A 24,673-nucleotide genomic window follows, 5' to 3' on the forward strand; every position below is an offset into this window, starting at 1 on the left:
AAGATCAAGCAGGGGGCAGGATCCACATCACGTGGGCCAAGGAAAGGACTGGGCTTCTCCTCTGAAGGACACAGGAAGCTGTTTAAGGTTTTGAGCAGAGGAGTGACATGATCTGACTTCTACTGGTGGGGGCTGTCTCTAAGTGTTGTTTTTTATAATTTTTTATTTTGAAATAGTTTAAGACGCAAGAACAACTCGTAAGTTGTCAAAATAGAACAAAGACTTCCTGTGTTCCCTTCACCCTTCCCCAGTGATATTATCTTCCACATCCACAGAACGTTCTAACTTCCATTTCTCTAAGGCTCATGACAGCTGCTGCACGGGAAGGGTCTGGAGCTAGCCTCACACTGGAAGCAGGAAGAGTGTTTAGGAGGCAGCTGAACATCCCATCAAGAGGTGGTGGGGCTTTGACGGCGATGGGGATGGGGAGGTGGGCAGATTCTGGACATGCTTCTAAGGTGCAGCTCACTCTCTTCGCTGATATATGAGGTGCAGGGCGAGAGAGGAAGAGAGGAGCCAAGGATGCCCGAGGTGGTTGACCTGAGCCACTGGAAGGCTGGAGTTGAGTTGGCCCCTGGGGAGAGAGGAGGTTTTGTGAGGTGAGCGTTCAAGGGTTGAGTTTTAGACACAGTCAGTTGGAAATATAATTAGGCACTTAAGCAGAGATATTGAGTAGCAGCTAAATATGTTACTCTGGAGGTCAAGGGAAGGTATAGGCTGGCGAGGGAGGTGTGGGACTCCTCAGCATAGAGATGGTACTTAATGTCTGGACTGGATGAGGACCTAGTGGGTCAGTATAAATAGACAAGAGGCCGGAGGGCTGAGCGCTGGGGGAGTTCCAGCATCCAGAGGCCGGGGAGACGACGAGGAGGCAGCCAAGAAGGGCTGGGAAGGAGCTGCCTTTCACGTAGGCAGGACCAAAAAAGAGCCACCCCTCGCCCCATCCCTGTCTGGAGAATTCAAGGATGAGACACAAGTCATGTCAAAAGCTGTAATGGGGTCAAGGTAGACGAGGACTAACCGTGGCTGCATTTGGGAAGATGGGCAGTTTCAGTGGGGAGTGTGGACTAATGCCTGTCAGGAGTGGACTCATGAGAGAAGAGAGACGCGGCAATCATTTTGTCTTGGTTTTGTTTTGCTTTCTTAAAATGAAAGAGGTAACAGAGAGCTAACATGCTGATAGCAATGATCCCGTTTCAAGGAGAATATTGTTGATGCCAGAGAGGGAACAAGTGTTGGAACTGAAGGATTAGCTGGATTGAGCAGAACAGCAGGAGAAGGTGGTGAGCCAATGGGATGCTTGCAATTGAGACCATGGTGGGGGGACACATTTTAGAATGCCAAGGCCTATGATGTGGCCACAGGAGGGAGCGCAGAAGTGGGGTGGAGGATAAGCTCGTTTCGCTGCACTGAATCGTTGTTTGTGTTTCATGTTGTGTGGTCCTCTCTACAGTGGGAGGGTTGTGGTGCTGATTTAACACAGTCACCCAGTCTTTAACAGAGAATATGCACCCAGGAGGCCTTCAAGATATGCTTCTTGACCTGGAATGTTCTGTTTCAAAGAATGAGCACAGGCTCCTCACTACAGTGACTCCCCAAGCTTCACTAAATTCGTTCCAACCAGGGAAGAGACCACCTTCCAAGGTCACCTGAGAAGTGTGAGGTATTCGCCAGTCCCTGGAGCACAGCCCGCAGCTGATCAGCCCTGAGTCAGCTGCCTCTCATTTGCTATCTTGGGTGTTAGTTCAAACAACGCAGCCCAGTTCACCTAAGGCTTCCTGCTCTCTCCCCCACATTCGGCTTCCTCCTGAGCCCTGTACAACCTCCCCGTCCTCCTTCCTTCCTCCCTCCTACCCCTCAACAACCCTCTGTAGTCTTCCCTGCATCTAGTTCCCCACCCCACCTCCGACCCCCATCCTTTCTCTTCCTTTCTTCAGCCCTCACCCCAACCCTGTCTGCAGGTTCTGGGCTTTAGTACTTGGGTGGCTGCCTCGGGCTCTCCTTGCTCTGCTCTGTGGCTGGTCCCACTCTTGAATACTTCAGACGCTTGCTTGCCTTCATGCAGCCTGTGGTCCACTCCAGCCCCACTTCCTCCTCCTCCTGCTCCCCAGGTACCTTGGTGCCGATCTTCTTCTGGTCCTCTTCTTTCAGCAGAGGGCAGGCTTCTTTGGCACGGTCAAAGGAGAAGGCTGTCAGCGTGGGAGCAGACTGAGAAAAAGGCAGGGCAGGCTTCTTGGCAGCGGCAGGCCTGTCTCTGATGGGTGAGGCCAAAGGTTTTGGCTCTGAGGGGTTGAGAACAGGGGTGGAGCTGAAGACACCCAGGTCACTCCTGAGCTCACTGACCCTGTGGCTGGCTCAACTCTACTGCTAAGCCCCACACCCTCAATTCTTCCTCAATGGAGCAAGACCTGAGTTAGGTTTACTGTACAGGGCAGCACTGGCAGGCATGAGGCAGACTACCTGTGGACCAGCATCACCCTCCATTCGTTCATTCACTGCACACTTTATTCCAAGATAGGTGTGGGAGTGGGGAGGCTGGGCGGGAAACAGGGCCAGATGTGTTATCCAGGAGATGTAAGACGTTTCCTGAGAATGTAAGTAAGTGTATCTGTCCTGAAAGGTATGTACAGCAGGAAAAGAAAAAGCAAAATGGGCCCACCAATGCTTTCCTATGAGCGTGGGCTTGCCTGAAAGCAAGACGCAGCAGGAAAGGGCAGAGTTGCCAGGACCAGAGATCTAACACTAGTCCAGTCTCATTTCACAGATGGAAAAGCTGAGAGCCAGTGTGATGGTTAATATTAGGTGCCATCTGGATTGGATGCCTACATAGCTGGTCAAGTATTGTTTCTGGGTGTGTCTGTGAAGGCGTTGCCAGAGGAGACTGACCTTTGAGTCAGTGGACTGGGAGAGGAGGACCCGTCCTCAGTGTGGGTGGGCACCATCCAATCAGCTGCTAGCTGCCATCGCAGCTAGAACTAAGCAGGTGGAAGAAGGTGGGATCACCTTGCTCACCGGGTCTTCTGGCTGCCTGCTTTCTCCCCTGCTGGACGCTTCCTTCTACTCCTCCTGCCCTTGAACATCAGACTCCAGGTTCTTTGGCCTTTGGACTCTAGGACTTGCACCAGTGGCTTGCCAGGGGCTCTCGGACTTTTGGTCACAGACTGAAGGCTGCACTGTTGGCGTCCCTGGTTTGAGGCTTTCGAACTTGGACTGAGCCACTACCAGCCTCTCTCTTCCCCAGCTTGCAGATGGCCTCTTGTGGGACTTCACCTTGTAATCGTGTGAGCCAATTCTCCCTAATAAACTCCTTTATATACAGACATATATCCTACTAGTTCTGTCCCTCTGGAGAACCCTGACTAATACAGCCAGTAACCTTCAAATGCTCTTGGGATGGATAAAATACCCATTCACTTCCAGTTGATGGCATCGAATCCACAGTATTGCTTTGTCATTCATATTTTCCCCATCAGCAGATTTTAAAGGTACATTTCTCATTATGAAGGCAGGGCTCAAACAGGTTCATTCATTTTCTGCCACCCACAGGGTTTGGAGCTAACCGTCCTTGGGTGAACCTGCAAGTCAGGGGTCTGCTGATATGGGACCACCAGCTGAGGCTGCCTGAGGCTGGAAAAGACATCTTACATCTGGGACCCCTGCGGAGCTCCCAGGTCACCTGGGTCCTCTGCCCAGCCCATGTCTTCTGCAAAGGATTCCTCTGCTTGGTGCAGGGAGAAGGATCAAGGGCAAACGGGGAAGAGGGGCTTTGAAGCCTCATCTGCCCAGAGGTTAGAGGCAGGGCAGAGGGCACATGTGGTAGGCACCACCTGGCCAGGGCAAGGACTGCAGGAATGCCACAGATGTGGGGAAGCCCCCAGCTTCAGACAAGACCCTGTGAGCCCCTACCACGTGCTAGGCATGTTGCGCACAGAGGGCAGTGTCAGCCCAGCTGCCAGCTGGAGGGCAGAGAGCCCTTTAAGGACTTAACTATTTTGTATGTCACTTCTTCACCTGCACCCCAAAGGGATGCCCTGGAAAGCCTTGTCTGAGCAGCCTGCCCCTGTCACAGGCCCCTGGTGACCTGGTTGTCAAGCAACAAGCTGGAGAGCCAGGGGAGGAAGTGGTTACTGACTGGGGTCTCCTGGCCCAACCCCCACACCAGCATCCTCCGGGTTAGCTCTTAAGGTCACTCAGGGTGCCAGTGCATTTCGCCACAGACTGCCTGAGCTCACCCTGCTGCAGCCTGGCCCGGGACCAGGGGAGAAGCAGCTGCCGCAGAGGTTTCTGTGCCAGGCCCAGCTTTGTGTTTTGATCCCAGGGCCTCTTGGGCAACAGCCACCCCCCTTCGCCAACTGCCCCACCAGCTGAGCTGATTAGCAGAGTGACCTGCCAGGAAGCTGGTCCTAGGGAGGCCACCCCTCCTGCCGGGCAGCAGAGCGGCTGCCTCCAACTCCTCCCCACCATGGCCTGGGTTCGGGGTGTTCTACTCCCCAACCCTGCAGCAGAGGCTCAGCTTCCATCCACCCATCCCACCTCCCCATAGAGTTCAATCCAGGAAGGATCCCTCCTCCCTCTTTAAAGGCCTCCTACCCTGCCCTGTCCCCTCTCCTCACCTCAATCCTGTGCTGGCCCTATACTCACAGCTAAAGCTCCTGGGGCCGGCTGGCTGAGGTTTGTGGGCTCTGGTTTACCCTCTCGTTCTCTAGGTGAGGAATACTCTCTCTACTTGCTTAACACACCGCAAGGGGCAGCTGCTTGATGTGTCAAGACCCCAGCTTTGGAGCCATGGAAACTTGACTGCAAGCCTGACAGGGCTCAGCGACCAGGGAGGACATCCTGCTCACAGAGCTTTCGTGTGCCAGCTCGTCTGTCACACAGGGCCAGCATCGTCTCTCTTATCAAGGCTGTGGCAAGCTGCACAAGCTGGTGTATGTCATCACACCTGACGTACCAGAGCAGGTGCCAATAAACGTCACTTCTCTTCCATACCTCGCCCGGGCCCGCTGCCACCCTCCGGTTAGACCTCCGGTGACTTCAGCTTCCTGCTGTGAAATGAAGGGCCCAGACACAAGAGCTCTCAGATCTCCTCTGGCCCTAACTCTGTTTCCATGACCCAGCTCAGGAATGTAGAGAGTCAAATAACAAAGGGAGGTGTGCATGGAAGATACGTACCCAGAGATGCAGGGGTCTTCTCCCGAGGCCCACTCTCCCGAGCCAATCTTAAAAGAATGGGGGAGAGAAAAGCATCATGAGGGACGGCCAGCCAGAGACACTGCTGGGGGAGCCCAGGGTGGCTCCAGGATGGGGCAATGGCTGAGATGGGGGACAGAGGGGAGGGCATTGTTATCCCTGAAGAGGCTCTTGGCCCAGGATTCAAGCTGCAGGAGATACAGCTCCCTCTGCAAACACAAGGGCAGGCTGACCACCAGGCCAGGTTCAGCCCCATTTCCTGGCAGTGCAGCTTGCCCATTCCCCAGGAGGTCGACATCCACACAGAAACTGCTGGCTTAAAGGAAGCCCCCACCCTCCCACTGCGCTGCTTGGGCCTGTGGAGCTCAGAGCAGCTGCAGCAGACAAGGGTAAAACTGCCTCCCAGCTCAGACAGCACCGAGCTCAAGTTCTCCAAGCTGCCCCAACCCCGTGAGAGCTCAGTGACCCCTAAATAGTCCCACTCGTGATTGTAATCCCCATCCTAGGGCCTGGGGGGCGGGGTTGATCCCCTTTGCTGTGGCAGGAAGTCACCACTTTTGTACCAGAAGCTCAATCCCAATTACCCACAAGAAGGGAAGACAGTGGCATCCCTGGCACTGGTTTTAATTGTAATTTCTTAAGTTGGAAGCACCATTTACTTATTCAACAGATATTTACTGAAGACCTACTATGTGTCAAGCACCATTCTAGACACTGGGAATGGAGCATCAATAAGACATGACACTCCCTGCCCTCCGGGAGCTCAGGTTCCCATGGAGACCAGCCCTGCAGCGTCCCACATGGCTTTCCCTTCTCGGTGGACATCAGGACCCACTGGGGGGCTGACAGAGTAACAAGCCACAGCAACAGGACAGGAACACAATATCCCATGCTCTGGCCTCAGAGGATCACAGTCCAGGCCGGGCTGGAGGAGAGGCGGCAGGTCAGCCCACCTCAGTGCCTGCCTGAATCCAGGAGAACCCTGATCCTTGGGGACTGTGGAGGTCAGGAGACCCTGGGTCCACGGGAGGAGCGGATCTTCAACCTGGGCCTAGATCAGCCGGGATTCGCCATTGCTCCCAGGGCCAGGCCCAGACTCTTGGGTCTGGACCCACGGGGAGGGATTGTGTGGACTGGAGATAGTAAGCGAATGCCCCAGGGCACCCCTGACCTGGGGAGCTCGCCCCCTAGGCCTTTGCCATTGTGACCTACCACTGCCCAACCACTGCCCAACGGCACTAACAGGATTGGAGGCAGGCAGGGAAGGGAAGTGGAGCATCAAAGTCCACACAGTTGCCCTTGGCTTTTACGAGCTCATGGAGGTCCCAGGCTGCCTGAGGTGTGCACAGGATGCCAAAAGCCCCAATGCTGCCCCCTTCTCCAAGACCCGGCCTCATCCTGCTCAGGCCTCGGCTTTGCCCCTGGGGCCCTGAGCTGCAGCCTCCCTGCCCCCGCACCCCCCTAACACACACACACACACACACACACACACCCCTGCTCTGAGCAAGGGATTTGGCCTCAGATGACTTGGCTCAGCTTCTCTTAAGCTGTGGACCTTGGGGAAGCCTCTTGCCCTCCCCTTCTCTAGAGACCCCACAGCAGAAAGTACTGAGGGCAAGACAGGCCACGCCGATCAGGGCCCCTGCCTTCCTGCACGTGGCAGCCCCGCCCCACCCTGCGCGAACCTCACAGAAAACCCACCACCGCTCAGGCTCCTCCCCAGGCCCCAAGGAGGTGGGTGGAGCAGGAGCAGCAAAGCCCTGTTTCCAGCAAGAGCCCCTCCCTGCTCCAACCCAAACGTCTAAGCGTGTCAAAGAGTGGCCTCGGCACTGTCCCCAGCACCTGCCTCTTCTCCTATGCCCTGTCTCCAGGAAGGGTGCCAGTATCTGTCCAGTGGCTGAAGCCAGGAACCCCGGCATGGTCTCAGCTCCCCCATCTTCAGCCCACATCCAGCCCGTGGCTTAGCCCTGCCATTCATCCCACCCCACCTCCACCTCTGCATCCTCAGCCCGCAGACTCCCTGCCTCTGCCCTGTTCAGGCACCTTTTGCCTTCTGCCCGGATTCCTGCAGCAGCCCCACCTCCATCTACACAGTCCGTGCCACTCTGAGGTTGCCAGTGTGGCCTTTCTAAGTCACAGCAGATGCCACTTTCACACCCGAAAGCCTTTGGTGGCACCTCCTCACAGGAGGACGAAGCTCCCACTTCTCAGTTGGCACACGGGCCCTTCACCCGCACCCCACAGGCTGTCACGCAAGGATGCAGGGGCTCACTCCTCCTTCCGTCTCTCCCTCTTCCACCTCCATCTCCATCTCGCAAGTGTGCCCTCACCCTTCCCTGAGAAGTCTGCCTGGCATGATTCAGATCTCCTTCTCCTGGGTCACCAACATGATGGGCAGCCTTCGCCTACGCACCCCCCTCTCTGCACTTCACCTTGATGACTCCCTGGCCGGAGCACACAGATTGTGGCCTATGCGCCTGGCACATAGTAGGTGCTTAACAGCTGTTAGGTGAGTAAATGGACAGATGGATGAGTGAAATGGTAATAGAGGCTCCATCCCGTCCATTGGCTAGAGAGCCCCACATTGTCAACAAAGGGAAATCCATGTCACAACCAGACAGGAAAGGACAGATATTTATTATGGAACTAATCCATGCCAGGTACCAATCCTGGCCCCACGGAAGCCACAGACGTTTTTGACATATGGCCTCTGCCCTGTGGTGCTCCAAGTTAAAGAACAGAATGAGGTTTAAATAAAATAGGCTGGGCCAGGTGCGATGGCTTATACCTGTAATCCCAGCACTTCGGGAGGCTGAGGTGGGCAGATCACCTGAAATCAGGAGTTCAGGATGAGCCTGGGCAACATGGTGAAACCCCAGCTCTATTAAAAATACAAAAATTAGCCAGGCCTGGTGGTGCATGCCTGTAATCCCAGCTACTCGGGAGGCTGAGGCAGAAGAATCACTAGAACCAGGGAGGCGGAGGTTACAATGAGCAGAGATCACGCCACTGCACTCCAGCCTGAATAACAGAGTGAGACTCCATCTCAAAAAAAAAAATTTTTTTTTTTAAATTGGCTGGGTGCAGTGGCTCACGCCTGTAATCCCAGCACTTTGGGACGCCGAGGTGGGCAGATCACCTAAGGTCAGGAGTTCAAGACCAGCCTAACCAATACGATGAAACCACATCTCTACTAAAATTACAAAATTTAGCCGGGCATGGTGGCATGCTCCTGTAGTCTCAGCTACTCGGGAGGCTGAGACAGAAGAATTGCTTGAACCCAGGAGGCAGAGGTTGCAGTGAGCCAAGATCATGCCACTGCACTCCAGCCTGGGCGACAGAGTGAGACTCCATCTCAAAAAATAATAATAAAAACAAATAAAAAACAAATAAATAAAATAAACAAAATAAATTTAAATAATCAAGATTTGCTTATTTTGTTTAATGGAAGGGAGGGGCTGAGGCAGTCCCTGGGCTGGATGCCTGTGGACAATGCAGAGAAGGCCACTTCCCCTCCTTGCTGCCCTTTAAAGGGGGAGTAGGTAGACGTGGAACAGTGGAGACGGAATGAATGGGTGGGGAAAGGGGGTGAGAGGCTGTTGGGGTTGCAGAGATGGACAAGGGGAAGCACGATGTCCCCTCGTAAATGGACGGATGGATGAGTGAAATGGTAATAGGTCCTCAGGGTCTGGAGGGGTAAGAAGGCCCCGCAGAGCAGCACTGGGGGACAGCGGGGAGGAACTGTGTGGTCGTGGGCTGGATGGACCCTGAATGTCAGGCCAAGGAGACTCAGCATCATGCGCCTGGGTCCTTGACACAAAGGACCCTCCATTCATTCAATCAGGAATGTCAAGACAGGCAAAGGGCACGCAAGAGGTGTGCAAGGTGGCAGGGGAAGCAGGAAAATGAAAGATGGGGATGGAGCACACAGGGCTGCAAGGAGACTGGCTAGGCACTATTAGGGGAGGTCAAGAAGGAAGCGGAAGTGCAAACCAAGAGGGAAAGGCAGGGGCAAGAAAGGGGTGGAGCTTTCATGGCTGTTAAGAAAGACTTGGGGGGCTATGGAAATGTGTTGGAGCAGGAGGCACTAGGAGCAAGGGTCAAAGATGACACTGAGACTTGAAGGCCAAGGAGAAGGTCTGCACCTTGACAGCAATGAGGAGGTCTTGGGAGGGGGTGGTTTGGGGAAACACGAGGTGGTCCTTGTTGCCATGATGGCGGCACAGCCTCCCTGTCTCTCCCTCTGGTGCTGGATCACATCAGCCAGGAGAAACTGGAGATGCCCAACAGAAAGATGGAAACACGGAGCCTGACCTGTGGATGGTTCCAGGGCTAGAGCAGGAGATGTGAACTCACCCATATTCCACCATCTGGAAGACTTGGGCACACATAAGGGCCCCAGGAGAAAACAGGAGATGGGGCAAAGAGCCCTAGAACAATTTTGGGAATGGCAGAACTTAGAAATGGAAGAGGGCACACAGGAAGCTGCCTGGAAGGTCGAGAAGCAGGCATAAAGTCAGGATGCAGAAAAAGAAGAAAAATTCAAGGGCTATCCATGGTTCAAATGATGCAAAAAGGTCAAGAGTAAGGAGATAAGAGGAAAGGCCACAGGTCTGGGGCCAGCGAGTCGTGAGAGTCACAGATAAGGCTGCTCCGAGGGGAGGAAGAAGCCCCCGTCTGAGTGGGAAAGGGGAGGACGTGTCCACTGGTGAGGAGGCGGAGGTCAGTGGAGCAAGCCGCTATCTGAGGAGGCTGACGGTGAAAACTGAATAGAGAACTCGAATCCAGGAGCAGGTACATGGACGGGTCTCCATACCCCACAGGGTCGGAGGAAGGCATGAACATGTATGTGCACAGAGGGAAGGCACCAGGGAGATGGAGGGAATGAGGAAGTCTGAGAAAAATGGAAGAATCCAAGTCATCAGTCCCCAAGAAACGGGAGGGAAGCAGTCACAGCAGGAACTGGATTGTGACTGTACTGAAGGAGCCAGGCCCATAGGCCCTGAGCACACGCACACACCCTCCACACACATGCACTCACACATACACGTGCACTCACACACAGATACACATGCACACACATGCACTCACACACACATGCACTCACACATACATACATGCACACACATACACCCCACACACATGCACACACACTCCACATATGGCTTCACACACGTAGTCACACACACAAACACATGCACTCACACATGCACACACATGCAGTCACACACACGCTAACACACACGTACTCACGCACATGCATGCTCTCACACACATGCACACATATGCACTCCACACACGTGCACCCCCACACACACACACGTGCACACGTGCTCTCACACATACACACACACATGCACACACACTCCACACATGCACTCACACACGGTCTCTCACACACACACACACATATACACACCACACACACACATGCACACACACATATGCACACACTCCACACACATGCACTCACACAGTCTCACGCACATATACACACATGCACACATACCCCACACACATGCACACATGCATGCACACACACTCCACACACATGCACTTACACACATGCACACACACACTCATGCAGACACGCATACACATGCACACACGCACTCACCCATATGCACTCACACATACACATGCACACACATGCACTAACACACATGCACTCACACACACATGCACACACAGACACTCCACACATGCACTCACACACATACACACATATGCACTCACGCACATGCACACACATGCACTCACGCACATGCACTCATACAAATACACATGCACACATGCACTCACACATGCACTCACACTCCACACATGCACTTACACATGCACTCACACACATGCACACACATGCATGCTCTCACACACATACACACACATGCACACACTCCACACACATGCACACACACTCCACACACGGCTTCACACACACGTAGTCACACACACTAACACATGCACTCACACATGCATACACATGCAGTCACACACACATGCTCTCACATGCACTCATGAACATGCATGCTCTCACACACACACATGCACACACACACTCCACATACATGCACCCACACACACACCCATGCTCTCACACATACACACACATGCACACACACTCCACGCACTCACACACATGGTCTTACATATGCACACATACACACCCCCCACACATGCACACACACACATATGCACACACACTCCACACACATGCACTCACACATGGTCTCACACACATATACACACATGCACACATACATGCACACACACACTCCACACACATGGCCTTACACAGGCACACACATACACATGCACACACACGCAACATGCACTCACACACCTACACATGTACACACACCCACACACATGCACACACATGCACTCACAACATGCACTCAGACACATACACATGCACACACATGCACTCACACACACATGAACACACATGTATTCACACACGTACACATACACTCCACACACATGCACACACACTCCACACAGATGCACTCACATACACATACATGAACACACATACGCCACACATGCACTCAGACACACTCAGACACATACTCTTGCACTCATGCACACACAAACACACTCAGACAGTACACACACATATGCATGCACTCACACACATATACACATACTCACACACACACTCTTGCACTCACATACATGCATGCACTCACACATACATGCACACATACACACTCACACATGCAGGCACTCATACATGTGTGCACACACAAAGACACACTCAGACACACTCTCACACACACGTGCTCTGACATCAGTCTGGACTGACCACGGGGATGTTGCTGGCCATCTAGAGCACTGTCTTCCTTACAAGCCATAACCCAATTTATGCCAACACAAAGACCCTCTTCCCCACTTGTTTGTGGGATATGAAGACCCCTTTTCAAGTCCAAAAGTTTGTGGACTGTCCGCCATACACATGATACCGGTTGTATTTTTAGTATCCATCAATTAAGAAAACACTTAATTACAAAGAGCTGCCATGAACTAAATCATGCTTTGAAATAGTGTTTTATTCATAGCCGGGCGCGGTGGCTCACACCTGTAATCCCAGCACTTTGGGAGGCCAAGGAGGGCAGATCACCTGAGGTCAGGCATTTCAAGACCAGCCTGGCCAACATGCTGAAACCCGTCTCTACTAAAAATACAAAAATAAGCAGGGCATGTTGATGGGTGCCTGTAATCCCAGCTACTCATGAGAATCGCTTGAACCCGGGAGGCAGAGGTTGCAGTGAGCTGAGATCACGCCACTGCACTCCAGCCTGGGCGACAGAGTGAGACTCCATCTCAAAATTATATATATGAGATAAAATAATTAGTGTTTTATTCATTACTCCAGCAACCTCATCCACTAAGGCACTAGGAGAAGACAGAGGCTGGAGACATTGTTCGTGATGCCATTGACCCAGCCTGCCGGAGCCAAGAGGCAGAGAAGCCCCAGCAACCATGCTGGGACCTCCCTAGGTCTGTGGCTCGTGGGTGGAGCCCCCGGCCCTTTCGCTGCCTGGTGTCCCAGGAACTCTGCCCCAGCATGGAGGATCGGCCATGAGGAGCCCCAGTGGATCTCAGGGGGACAGAGGGAGAGAAGTCAGCAAGGAAGGCTTGACTTAGAGCTCTTACCGCGTGCGTGGGGCTCTCAGGCCCATGAGGACTCCCTGGCCTGGAGGTAATGGGCTGGGAAGGGAGCCAGGCACACGGGAGGGGGTCGCTGCAACTGTCCTGGCCTTTGGAATGGGTGGGATCATGATGCCGCCCAGGGACTTCCGCATCTTCTCATCATTGCAGTGCAGGTATTGCCGGGAGATCTGCGCCTGGGAGCAGAGGAGGGACAGGGGTCTGGCCTATGGAAACATACCACGGTGAACGCTCACCTCCCAGGCACCTCACACAGTGTGGGGCCTGATGTCTCTTTTCAGCCACACCACCCTGGGACCCCCAGAAGGCTGACTGCTTCCTTACCACTCCTGGTGAAGTGACTGGCAAGCCCTTTTGTGACTATTATTATTTGTTTTTCTGTTCTCATTTCAGAAAAATCCTAGAACATCAGAGCTGGAAGGACCTTCAAACACATCTAGGCCAAACCTCTATTTTCACAGATGTGCAAACTGGGGCCCAAAGAGGGGTGTGACTTGCACAAGGTCACACAGCCAGTGAGGGGCAAACGGAAACCAAGGCCCAAATCTGAGTCCTAGCCCAGCATTCTTTGCCACACTCTTGCTTAAAATGGAGAGGGTCAGAAAGCAGGAGGAATTCTGGAACACTTAGACCAGAGAAGGCCTAGGGGACCACCAGTTCTAGGACAAAGGTCATGCAGCCTCTGGCACAGCCACCCAGAGCCCCCAGGCCAGCTATGGAGGTTTGGGATGCTGGGGGAGGTGGTGAAATGAGCACCTTGAGCCTCTCCCAGTGCTGTCCCTATCCTCACTGCAGACCTCGAGACACCTCCAGGGATGCTCAGGGCATGGATTCAGGGGTTGATGGAGGCTAGAAAGAAAGGCAGGAGGAAGGGAGGGAAAGAAGCTGAGGACCAGACTCACAGCAGTCGAACCGCCTTACCTCCTGAGCACCGGGTCTTAACTCGTGAGGACCTGGAATGCTCCGTGGCGGGTCCAGGCCCTTCTCTTTGACTCCACTGGCCTCGGGGGTGGTAGGGATGCTCTGGATGGGAGGCATCGGCCTGGGCACTCTCAGCAGCCTCTGAGAGGCGGCTTGGGGGATGGTGCTGCGCAGGGGAACTCCTTGGGGGCCTGCCCCTGGATCTAGAGAGGCTGTACAGGGATGGGGATGGGAAATCAGTTAGTCCCAGAAGAACAGGGAGTGGAAGGGGGATTCAGACCCCAGCTACGGGGCCTTCTGCCCTGGGAAGGACTGGGATGGCGAGGAGAGAGACTAGATCTGCCCCCAACCCCACCACTGGTAGACTGAGCAAGTAGCCGCTTCTGAGTGTCTGTGCCATTCCAGAAAGTGCCCATCCAAGTTACCCATTTAGAATTCAGAGGCAGCGTGGGAAGGAAGGGAAATAAAAGCAGTGCCAGATCAGGAGGAAGCAAAGCAGGTCCTGGCCGTGGGTAGAAGCTATGTGACCTCGGGCAAGCCACTGTCTCTCTGAACCCCATTACGCTTCTGTGAAATGGGGTGATTCGATGACATCACTTATATAAGATGCCAGGCAAGTACCTGGCACATGACAGGGGCTGATAAATTACTTGTTCCGCCTTCCTTTTCGGCTAATGATGTGGGGGCGTAGCTGTTTTGACATAGCTAACGTCGTCTAAGACAGACCGCCACACTTCCAGCTCCCTTCTGAATGCTTCAGGTGCCCAACAGACATCTTCAGCGCCCAGTGCCCCACTCCACCTCACCCAGCAGCCATGCCTCAGGCAAAGGCACAGGGCAAGAAGCACTGGGATGGGCCAAGAGCTCAGGGTTATCTTTGTAAATATCAGTGATGAGGAATAAAAAAAAAAAAGACTAGCATTTTAACTTTCATTCTGGCGTCATCAAAACCACTGCATCAAAACAGCCAAGTCAGGCCAGGCGCAGTGGCTCACGCCTGTAATCCCACACATTTTGGGAGGCCGAGGACGGGAGGATCACTTGAGGTCAGAAGTTCAAGACGAGCCTGGCCAACATGGTGAAACCCCATCTCTACTAAAAATACAAAAATTAGCCAGGCGTAGTTGCACACGCCTGTAGTCCCAGCTACTTGGGAGGCTGAGGCAGGAGAATCGCTTGAACCTGGAAGATGGAGGCTGCAGTGAGCCAAGATTGCACCACTGCACTCCAGACTGGGCAACAGAGCGAGACTTGGTCTCAAAAAAAAAAAAAAAAAAACAAACAAAGATTAGCTGGGCCTAGTGGTGGTTGTCTGTAATCCCAGCAACTCGGGAGACTGAGGCAGGAGAATCGCTTGAACCCGGAGGTTGCAGTGAGCCAAAATCGCACCACTGCACTCCAGCCTGGGCGACAGAGTGAGACTCTGTCCCAGAAAAAAAAATAAAAATAAATAAACCAGCCAAGTCAAAATATCATCTCTGTTCCTGCATACTCGCTCCCCTCCTGGCTTCCGGTGCTGGTTTTGTTCTGTCTTGGAGCACTGTTGTGTTGTGGTTAGCCTGTGGGGTGCTGAAAGGATGGAGAAGAAGGGGTGTGGTCAAGTGGAGACTGTGCCATTTGCTGGTCCACCTTGAGCCCCAGCTGGGTCAGAGCACAGAGAAGTCAACTCAGCCTCAATGCAGGGGCCAGAGCAGCCCCAGCGCTGCTCGGGGGCCAGAAATCCCCGGCCCTCCATGCTTGCTGAGGGGCCTGATAAGTCTACAGGTCACTGCCCATCAGGACATTGGTAGAACAACTCCATTCTTTTTTTCCCTACGCTGGAACTTTGTAAAAAAAGAAATGAAATGTCTAGAAAAAGGCTTCAAACCCCTAAGGGAGAGAGTTATTGGTCTGGCAGCTCTAGAAGTTGCACCTCCTGGAAGTTCTAAGGAAGCTTCTCGGGCATTCCAACCCCACCTTCTGCCTCCATAATGTGCAGCCAGGACCATTCCTCCCAGGGGCTCCCTGGCATCCTCCTGGGCTCCCCGGGAGCTGGAGACACCCCTCGGCTCCAGGAAGAGGCTCAGCAGGGGGAGCAATCTGCACAGGGGAGGGGAAGAACAGCCAACGACAACCCCCAGGCTTGACGGCAGCAACCACGTGCCTCTTGAGAGCACTTCCCCCTTCTTCCTAAGACCTCAAGACTTCTTATTGCTCTTGTTACCCAAGAGTTCATTCCGCTAAAAAGAACCCATATGATTCGCCCAGAAGAGGAGAGAAAGAAGGAAAATAGTAACAATGTATTAAGTTCTTCTCATCTGCCAGGTGTTGATAATTCTGTGTACAAGTTTTCGTTAAACCCCCACAGTAACACAGAAGTATTATTAATAGTGTCCCCATTCCACAGAGGAGGAAATTGAGGCCTGAAAGGTTACCGACTTGCCCAAGGCCCCAGAGCCAGTGAGTATCGGGGCTAAGATTTGATCTTGGCTTGTCCACCATACAGACGAGAGACAGTATAAAGTGCCTGCTGTTGAATCCCTTGTTCATCTGCTCAACAAACGTTTTTTGAGAGCCTCCTAGGTGCCAAGCGACTGTGCCTCACACCGAGATCTCAGTCACTGCCCTCTTGGAGCTGACAATTACATGCAAGTTTCAGGTTTTAAATAGTCACAAAGGTAAAGATATAAATGCAAACCATGAAAAGAACTGAAGGAAAAAAATGATAGGGCATTATTGGAGAGCATCCTAAGGGGCAAATTCACGTTGGGGAGTCAAGGAGGCCTCTCTGAGGAGGGCTTTGAAGCCAAGAAGGGAGGCTGGGTGGGGATTTTCCGAGTGGGAAATGGAGGAGGGGTAGGGGAGGAGCAGTGGCTCTAAACCTCAGGCAGGAAAGAGCCCACAAGCCCCAGGCCCTGGACAGCAGAGACCGAAGGCAGAGAGTGACACAGTTGGGGTGAGGCCAGGGCCAGAGGGTCTTGTGCATAAGAGAATGTTTGGGATCTTAATCTAAGCACATCCAAAACCCACTGGCTGGTTTTGAGCATAGTTGGTGGAAATGGGAAGAACATTGGTTTAAAAGGATCCTTCTGGAGCAAGACTAGAAGGCGCAAGGGTGGGAATGAAGAGGCCAGTCAGGAAGCACTGCAGAGCCCGGGAGGGAGGCTCAGCTCCAAGGAGGTTGCTGAAGCCATAGAGAAAGTACCTGGCGTGTGTCCACCGATCACCCCTAGGGGATCCCAGCATGCCACCTGGAAGCCTGCTGACCCTCACAGCCCTGGTGGCCTGGGGCCCTTGACCTGGAAGTGGGTGGGTGAGGGGTGGGCAGGGGCCAGAGCTCACCTCGGGAAGATGCTGCCAAGCCCTCTGAGAGCCTCCTTTTCTTGAGCTTGTCCTTAATCTGGATGGTGTCCCTGGCCACGCTGTTGGCCTCTGACTCCGGAGAAGGGAGGAGCACCAGGGGCTGGGCTCCCAAAGACAAGGCCCCGAGGTTCCTGGGGTGACCATTCCTTGCCTGCCAGCCCTTGGAAGGGGTGTCCAGCTTGAGGCCACCCAGCCGTCCGAGTCCACTCAGGAGCTGTGACGGTTCCTCGTTGTTCAGCAGGGCTCTTGGCTCAGGCTGGAGGGAACCTGAGGGGGACAGAGGTGTGAATGGCTTGGCATGCAGTACCCAGGGTGGCACCAGGCACCAGCAAGCTCCTTGACATTGCTTCCTTCGAACAGACAGCCACTTGCCTGGTGAGACCCAGTCATTTAATGTTTCAGTCACTCCTGGGGGCAAGTCATTCATTCGACAGTGTCTCTGAAGCACCTAATCTTCACAAGACCCGTGCCACGAGGTGCTCAGGACAAAAGGGGGAATCCACAGGCAGTCCTATCACAGCACAGACAAGAGGCCATGAATCACAGGGAAGGTCGTCTGCCCAGGGACCACCATCCACCAATCTGCAGGGTCCACCATCCACCAATCTCCAGGGTGCAACGAAGTCATCAGATCCCCGAGCACTGACCTATGGCAAGCACAGACTGCAAGGAGGAGCTCAGGCATCTCAGAGCCAATCACCCCCACCCCCAGCAGACACACCAGATGGGAGAGAAACAAAATACTCTGCACATTTAGAGGAGGAAAGAGGCTCTAGAAGACCTTCGGGAAGAGGTGCTCTTCACCTGGGCCCTGGGGGAGCCCTGGTGCAGAAAGGGGCAAGGAAAGCATTCAGACAGGCAGGCTCCGGGAAGCTCGGCCACACCCCAGCTCCTCCAGAGACCCAGGCCACAGATGCTGGACAAGTGGCAGAGACGCTGAGTGGACATCTTGAGAGGGGCCCCCTCCCCATTGCCACCCTGGGTGCTGAGTGCACTCCCAGGTCCAGGTGCATGCAGAGAGCCCTGCTCCCTATTCCTGTGGGTCCCCCTCTGCACACCTCCAACCTCTGAGGCACAGGGTCGAAAGAACCTGCCTTTGAAAGAATCATAGGTTATCTTCAGCAGGAGTCACAGGAAAAATGACACCTGCTGGTAGCTTGAGAACACAGCCGGCATCTACCACACTCACTCCCCGCTCCAGGATCAGGCCAGGGGCCCTGACCAGGTGAGGTCTTCCCATCTCACCTTCTCCATGAGGCAGACTGGAGTTGATGCTTCCAGGCGGGAGCACCCGGGGCCCAGCACTGGTCCGAGGGATGCTCCCGCAGTACACGGCCACGGGGACCAGGACCTTGGCTGGAGACAGAAGCACAGGAGAGCAGCACCTGAGAGTCCTCCAAGGCCAAGACTGGGAGCAAACCAAGAACACCCGGCCGTAACCCTGAGCACTCCACCCCCCAGGGTCCCTGCCCAAAAAAACAAGGCATATGGCGGCCCCACCCCCAACACCAGAGCCTGGCAGGGTCAGGCAGGATGCCTGGGATCTCCATCAAATCCCTCCAACCCCGCTTGCCCCAGCCTCTCAGCCTGGCTGCCTGCTCCCTCCTCGCACCCTGGCTTTGCTCCAAACCCCCCTCCATGCCTTTTCATCTCCTTCATGGGCACCCCTCTTCCATCACCCAACATCACTGACCCATGGAGTGCCCATCCCCAACCTCTGTCCACCAGCTGCTCTCCCCAGGACACTTCCTCACTGCCACACCCTGCAGATAATCCCCTACCCTACAGCTTCCGCCCTGACCCATCCCACCCATTGCAGAGCATCCAATTACCTTGCCAATTCCTTTTTGGAAGTCCCCAGGCACCTCATCAGCATGTCCTACACTGATCTTCCCTCTTCCCTCCTAACCTCCCTCGGCTCAGCAAAAGGCACCCTCTATCCCCGACACAGGGATTTGTGAATGCTCTCTGTGCAGGAGACAGTAGTGGACAAGGCTGATTCAGTCCTCAGTGAGACTTGAAGTCTGGCGGAGAAGACAATGATTAACAAGTAATGACAGTGTGGGGCCTGGGAGCCCGGCCAGAGATGGGGACAGAAAAAGTTTCCCAGAGGGAGGGAGCACTGAGCTGAGAGCATACAGGGAGCAGGAGTCAGGGAAGAGGAGGGGAAGCTCAGCTAAGGCATGCACTCCTTTAAGAAGCCTTCCATCTTTTGCCAGTTTTTAAAGCAGATTCTCTGTTTTTGTTACTGAGTTGTTTGAGTTCCTTGTATATTCTGGTTATTAATCCTTTGTCGGATGGATAGTTTGCAAATGTTTTCTCCTGTTCTTCACTCTATTGACTGTTTCCTCGGATGTACAGAAGCTTTTTAGCTTGACGGAATCCCATTTGTCTATTTTTGCTTTTGTTGCCTGTGCTTTTGAGGTCACTTCTGGGTAAATATCCAACAGAAAGTAAATCAGTACATTGAAAAGCTATCTTCACTCTCATGTTTATTGCAGCATTATTCACAATAGCCAAGATACAGAATCAGCCTAAGTGTCCATCAACAGATGAATGGATAAAGAAAATGTGGCACATATACACAATGGGATACTATTAGGCCATAAAAAAGAATAAAATCCTGTCACTTGCAGCAACATGGATGGAACTGGAGATCATTATCTTTTTTTTTTTTTTTTTTTTTGAGATGGAGTCTCAGTGATGCAATCGCGGCTCACTGCAACCTCTGCCTCCTGGGTTCAAGTGATTCTCCTGCCTCAGCTCCCCCGAGTAGCTGGGCTTACAGGCACCTGCCACCACGCCCGGCTAATTTTTTTGTATTTTTGTAGAGACAGGGTTTCACCATGTTGCCCAGGCTGGTCTCGAACTCCTGAGCTCATGCAATCTGCCTGCCTCTGCCTCCCAAAGTGCTAGGATTACAGATGTGAGCCACCACGCCCAGCCTGGCAGTCATTATCTTAAGTGAAGTAAGCCAGGCACAGAGAGACAAATTCTACTTGTTTTCACTCATATATGGGAGCTAAAAAAGTCAATCTCACAGAGGCAGAGAAGAGAATGGTGGTTACCAGAGACTGGGAAGAGAATGGGGTGGAATGAAGAGAGGCTGGTTAATGGGTACAAAAATACAGTTAGATAGAAGGAATGAGAGCTATTGTTTGATAGTATAGTAGGGTGACTATAGCTCATAATAATGTATTGTATAATTCAAAATAGCTAGAATTGGAATGTTCCCAACATCAAGAAATGGCCAGTGGTTGAGGTGATGGAAATCCCAATTACCCTAATTTGATCATTACACATTGAATGCCTGTATCCAAATATCACATGTACACCCAGAAAATATGTACAACTATTATGTGTCAATATTTTTAAAAGAGAGAGAGAAGCCCTCCCTCTCTTGTGTTCCCACAGCCCTAGGCACAGCCCCGTGTTACTCTCTCTTCCCCATGCCTCTCTCTGCTCCTGCCCTGCAGCTTCCCTAGGAACAGGCACTGTGTCTTACTCATCTCTGTAGTACTGTACCTGCCGCTAAGTAGGCACTTCACAAACGTGGGTCCCATACCCTCCTGGCTCAGCCCTTCCCGAGCCCACCTCAGGACCATCCATGGGGCACTAACCCACCACCTGGAGAAGCCACTACGCAGGTGGAAACCCAGCTCGTCCACCCCCAGGCTGAAAGACTCCTAGTCTGGGAAACAGGACACTGGGTTCCCACTTTTTCCACCTGTGTGACCTTGAGGAAATAAGCTAACTTCTCTGAGTCTCAGTTCCCACATCAGTAAAGCAATGGAGTTGACAGCACTAAAGGTTCATACAACATCTTTATCATATTTCTAGATTTGTAGATTTTTCTTTCTAAGATCTCAGCACCTCCCACTTCCCCACTGGAATCTACATTCAGGTGGGATCTGCTTTAGCACTAAAGTAAGCAGGTGTTTTCCGATTCATATGTCGAAGCCCCCAAGAGTTCTGCCGTGTGCATCATGCACTGTCTCCTGAACCGCTGCTCTGGCCATCCTGCTTCTCTGCCTTCCTTCCAAATGGCTATCTGGCCCCTGCTGCAGCCCCTGCAGGCTGAAGCAGCTCTGCACCTTGCTAGCACCCATTTCATCTGGGGCAGGACCAATCCCCTCACTTTCCAGGGGAAAATGAGGCTCACCCAGCCGGCTCCCAAAAGCAGAGCCAGGCCTCGAGGCCCGTCTCCTGATGCTAACTGGCCACACACTGCTCCCACTACCCCACCCAGTTGGCTAAGGAAATAGAGTTGTTCACCCTCCCTGAGGCCCCGGCCCACATCTCCTGCCCATCCACATACCTTTGACCACAGAACAGAATTAGCCCCTCGGGGAACCAACCACCCTGCTGCAGAGAGTGGAGGCAAAGCTCAGGCCAAGGCCCTAGAACACCAAGCACCTCCTTAGGCCAGCGAGCCACCCAGACAGCCAGCTGAGCAGCAGCATATGCGGAGCTGGCCAGGCCTGGAAAGGCACGGCCACCTGGCTGCATCTCCCAGCAGCCCTTTATTCCCACATCTCCCTTTTTCTGGCCCCTGGGAGTGTCCAAGGCAGGTCCCCTAGCCTGGAAAACACCAGCAGCAGGTCTCCCATGGTGCCCCTTACCTTCAGGGACATCGTCACGGGTGCCCATGTCCTGGGTGGAGAAGGTGCCTACAAGGTTGCCCAGAGGCAGCAGCTATTTCTGGGCGGTGAGTACAGTCCTTGGGGGTCTGGAGGGCGCCGACCTGTAACATCTGGGACCTAAGGGTGAGAGGAAAAAGGAGAAGTCAGTAAAAGCAAATTAACACTTTTAAACTACTTCACAGAAAGCCTGTCAGGGGCTAAAGCATTACTGTCATGAAGAAATCGGCCACTAAACCGAAGGATGCCATTTTTCTGACATTGGACTCACAAATGTTTCAGTTCCCAAGTGCGAGGCCGCGTGGTTTTGCGAAGAGTTCGTTATGAAGAGTGTCAACGAAACCCATCAACCAGCCGTCCCTTGTCACTGAGACATGGACACCTTTAGGGTCGCGGGGAAAGATGATTTTTTTCAAGGTAGTGTCTGACACTTTGTTTCTCCATCAGTTTCTATTTGCTTCAGATGCCCCTGAGTCCGCCAGCTGCCCTGAAAGCCCACGGCGATGTTGGCGTCTGCGACCACGCATCACACAGGTGTTGGCAGGGCCTCTCGGACACTGGCTCTCCAGTCTCTCTCAGGATGCGCGGTCACGACCTCCATGACGTCCTTGGTGCTCCTTCTCACCTGACTGAACAAGCCACACCTGTGACCCTCTCAGCCACTGCATTGCCCACACCTTGATCCCTCCAGCCCTCCCTTCATCCTCTGGGTCAGCCCTCAGCTCTTGCCCTTGACCTAACTTCATTTTTTTCCATGTGACAGGGTCTCACTGCACACTCTGCAGCTTCACACAATTCTATGAATCCTTTGCTGAGATAATGGTGGCCCATTTTCCCCTGACAGGTAACGGAGGTGCCTCCAGGGCCGATCTGTGGTAAGACCAGGGGTGAAGCCCACAGCTCCCAATTTCTACCCCAGAGAGGAGCTCTCGTCCACAAAGCGTCTGGGGACAGGGCAGGAACCTGTGCCAACTCCCTTTTCTAAGCAACAAATCCCAACTCAGGAACTGAGAAACTTGCCTTCCATCTGGAAGCCAGCCAGCCACTGCCCCACCCAGGCCCCAGAAGGCAGAATAGCTCCTAGCAACCCTCAACCCAAACACAGGTGTCCAGCCCAGCACCCGGCCCAGCACAGCACCCAGCCCAGCACCCAGCCCAGCTTGGCCCCAGCCTGCTCTCACTGCTTAGAACCTCAAGACATGAGTTCCCTGTCTGAGGAGAATTTTCCTCACAACCAGGGAGAGGGAAACTCTCTGTTTAATATCTACTGGGATAAGGTTGTGGCCACACGGTGGTGAAAAGCAGTCCTGAACCCCTGTGAGACACGGCACCTCTCCTAGACAAGGCGAGGGAAGATTCTATTCCACAGGCACCAACACCCCAAACTTCACCCCCTGAGCTAGGGAAGAGGCTCAAGAGATTGGCCAGGGAGCTGGTTACCATACAAAGCCCAGCAGGAATGTGGCAGGCTGGCACAGACCTTCCATGGCTGAATTATAGCAAACAAGCTGGGGTCCTGGGATTTGGGGGCTGTGAGAGTTGCAAGCCCCACCTGTTCCCCATATCTCTAACCAGAGGATACACTTTCTATGAAAATTATATGCAGAAAAGCAATATTTAGCTACAGTCCTGTTCTCCGTAACTGCAGGTTATAATAGCCTGGAAACCAACTAAAATTACAGATTTCCAGGCCCCACCTCCAGCCGCTGCTGAATTAGGTCTAGGAAATAGGCCACAGGGATTTTTTTAACTTCTGATTTTTTTTTTTTTTTTTTTTTTTGAGACAGAATCTCGCTCTGCCACCCAGGCTGGAGTGCAGTGGCATGATCTTGGCTCACTGCAACCTCCACCTCCCGGGTTCAAGCCATTCTCCTCCCTCAGCCTCCCAAGTAGCTGGGATTACAGGCATGAATCACCATGACCAGCCAATTTTTGTATTTGTAGCAGAGATGGGGTTTCACCATGTTGGCCAGGCTGGTCTCAAACTTCTGACCTCAAGTTATCTGCCTGCCTCGGCCTCCCAAAATGCTGGGATTACAGGCATGAGCCACCACACCTGGCCTTAACTTCTGATTTTGATGTTCAAACAGGATCGAAAAATCACTGGCCTGTAGTTCAGATTCACTTTACAATAAGATCTCGGCCCTGTTTCTTACCCTAGGCTGTCAGAGTGGTCATTGCTGCTTCAGTTTCCCCAAAGTGATCACTCTCTAGGAGGCTAAAAAGAAGACTCGAGCTGCCTGAGGGTACGGGATGCTTAAGTTTCAACAGCCACCCGTAGTGCAATGGGCCTTCTGAACAAGACAGTTTTCCCACCGTAGCCTCCTCAGTGGTCAGAGGTCAACAGGCCAAGGCAGCCCAGGTTCCCCCTGGCCCCAGGACACCAGCAGTACAGAAAGGAAACCTGGAGCCATTCCACGGCTCGCCAAAGCATCCCCTCCAGCAGAGCCCCTTTGAGACCCTCTCAGGGTCTACACCTTCGACCCTTCAGGCCCCAGGGTCTAGTGCAGGATCTCCTAGGTGCCCGCCCAAGAGGAGGTGGCCAAAGCTGCTATGGACAAACAGGCCTGACTAATGTGAGCGCAGTAAGAGACACCACCCCAAGAAATCACTTTGGCCCAGGGGCCTGTGGGAACTGAATGATCCGTATCCAAACTATAAAAGTCAGAATCAGGAAGTCCAGCACAAGTGTGGACAGGGCACAGACACCACTGAGCACCTGACCCCCAAGGCGCAATTCACCGAGGCCCCATCCCACCCGGCACTGCTCTAGACACTAAGGCGCTACTCTCCCCTGTTAGAACAGCCAGCCCCTGACCCAAAGGGCTAAATGAGCCAGTGGATTCTGGTGACCAGGATCTTGTCCTCACTTCCTGATGCTCTGAATTGCTCTGCCTGGCTGGCTC

The 24,673-nt window shown here is 53.3% G+C and overlaps 1 protein-coding gene across 3 annotated transcripts in view; it reads right to left on the reverse strand.

Annotated features, from left to right (window-relative positions):
• TOGARAM2 (TOG array regulator of axonemal microtubules 2) overlaps window positions 1-24,673 on the reverse strand; it is a 71,022-nt gene that overhangs the window by 35,733 nt on the left and 10,616 nt on the right. For all 3 annotated transcript variants that reach the window (XM_054476647.1, XM_054476646.1, XM_054476645.1), the window contains exons 2-8: window positions 21,750-21,887; window positions 18,373-18,483; window positions 17,107-17,394; window positions 13,786-13,997; window positions 12,850-13,040; window positions 5,173-5,219; window positions 2,116-2,282 (exon numbers count right to left, since the gene is read on the reverse strand). In XM_054476647.1, the coding sequence (XP_054332622.1) occupies window positions 2,116-2,282; window positions 5,173-5,219; window positions 12,850-13,040; window positions 13,786-13,997; window positions 17,107-17,394; window positions 18,373-18,483; window positions 21,750-21,777 (1,044 nt within the window). In that variant the 5' untranslated portion in view covers window positions 21,778-21,887. The remainder of the gene's footprint in view (window positions 1-2,115; window positions 2,283-5,172; window positions 5,220-12,849; window positions 13,041-13,785; window positions 13,998-17,106; window positions 17,395-18,372; window positions 18,484-21,749; window positions 21,888-24,673) is intronic.

The sequence above is a fragment of the Pongo pygmaeus genome, chromosome 12 (genome assembly GCF_028885625.2).
Source record: "Pongo pygmaeus isolate AG05252 chromosome 12, NHGRI_mPonPyg2-v2.0_pri, whole genome shotgun sequence".
NCBI lineage: Eukaryota > Metazoa > Chordata > Mammalia > Primates > Hominidae > Pongo > Pongo pygmaeus.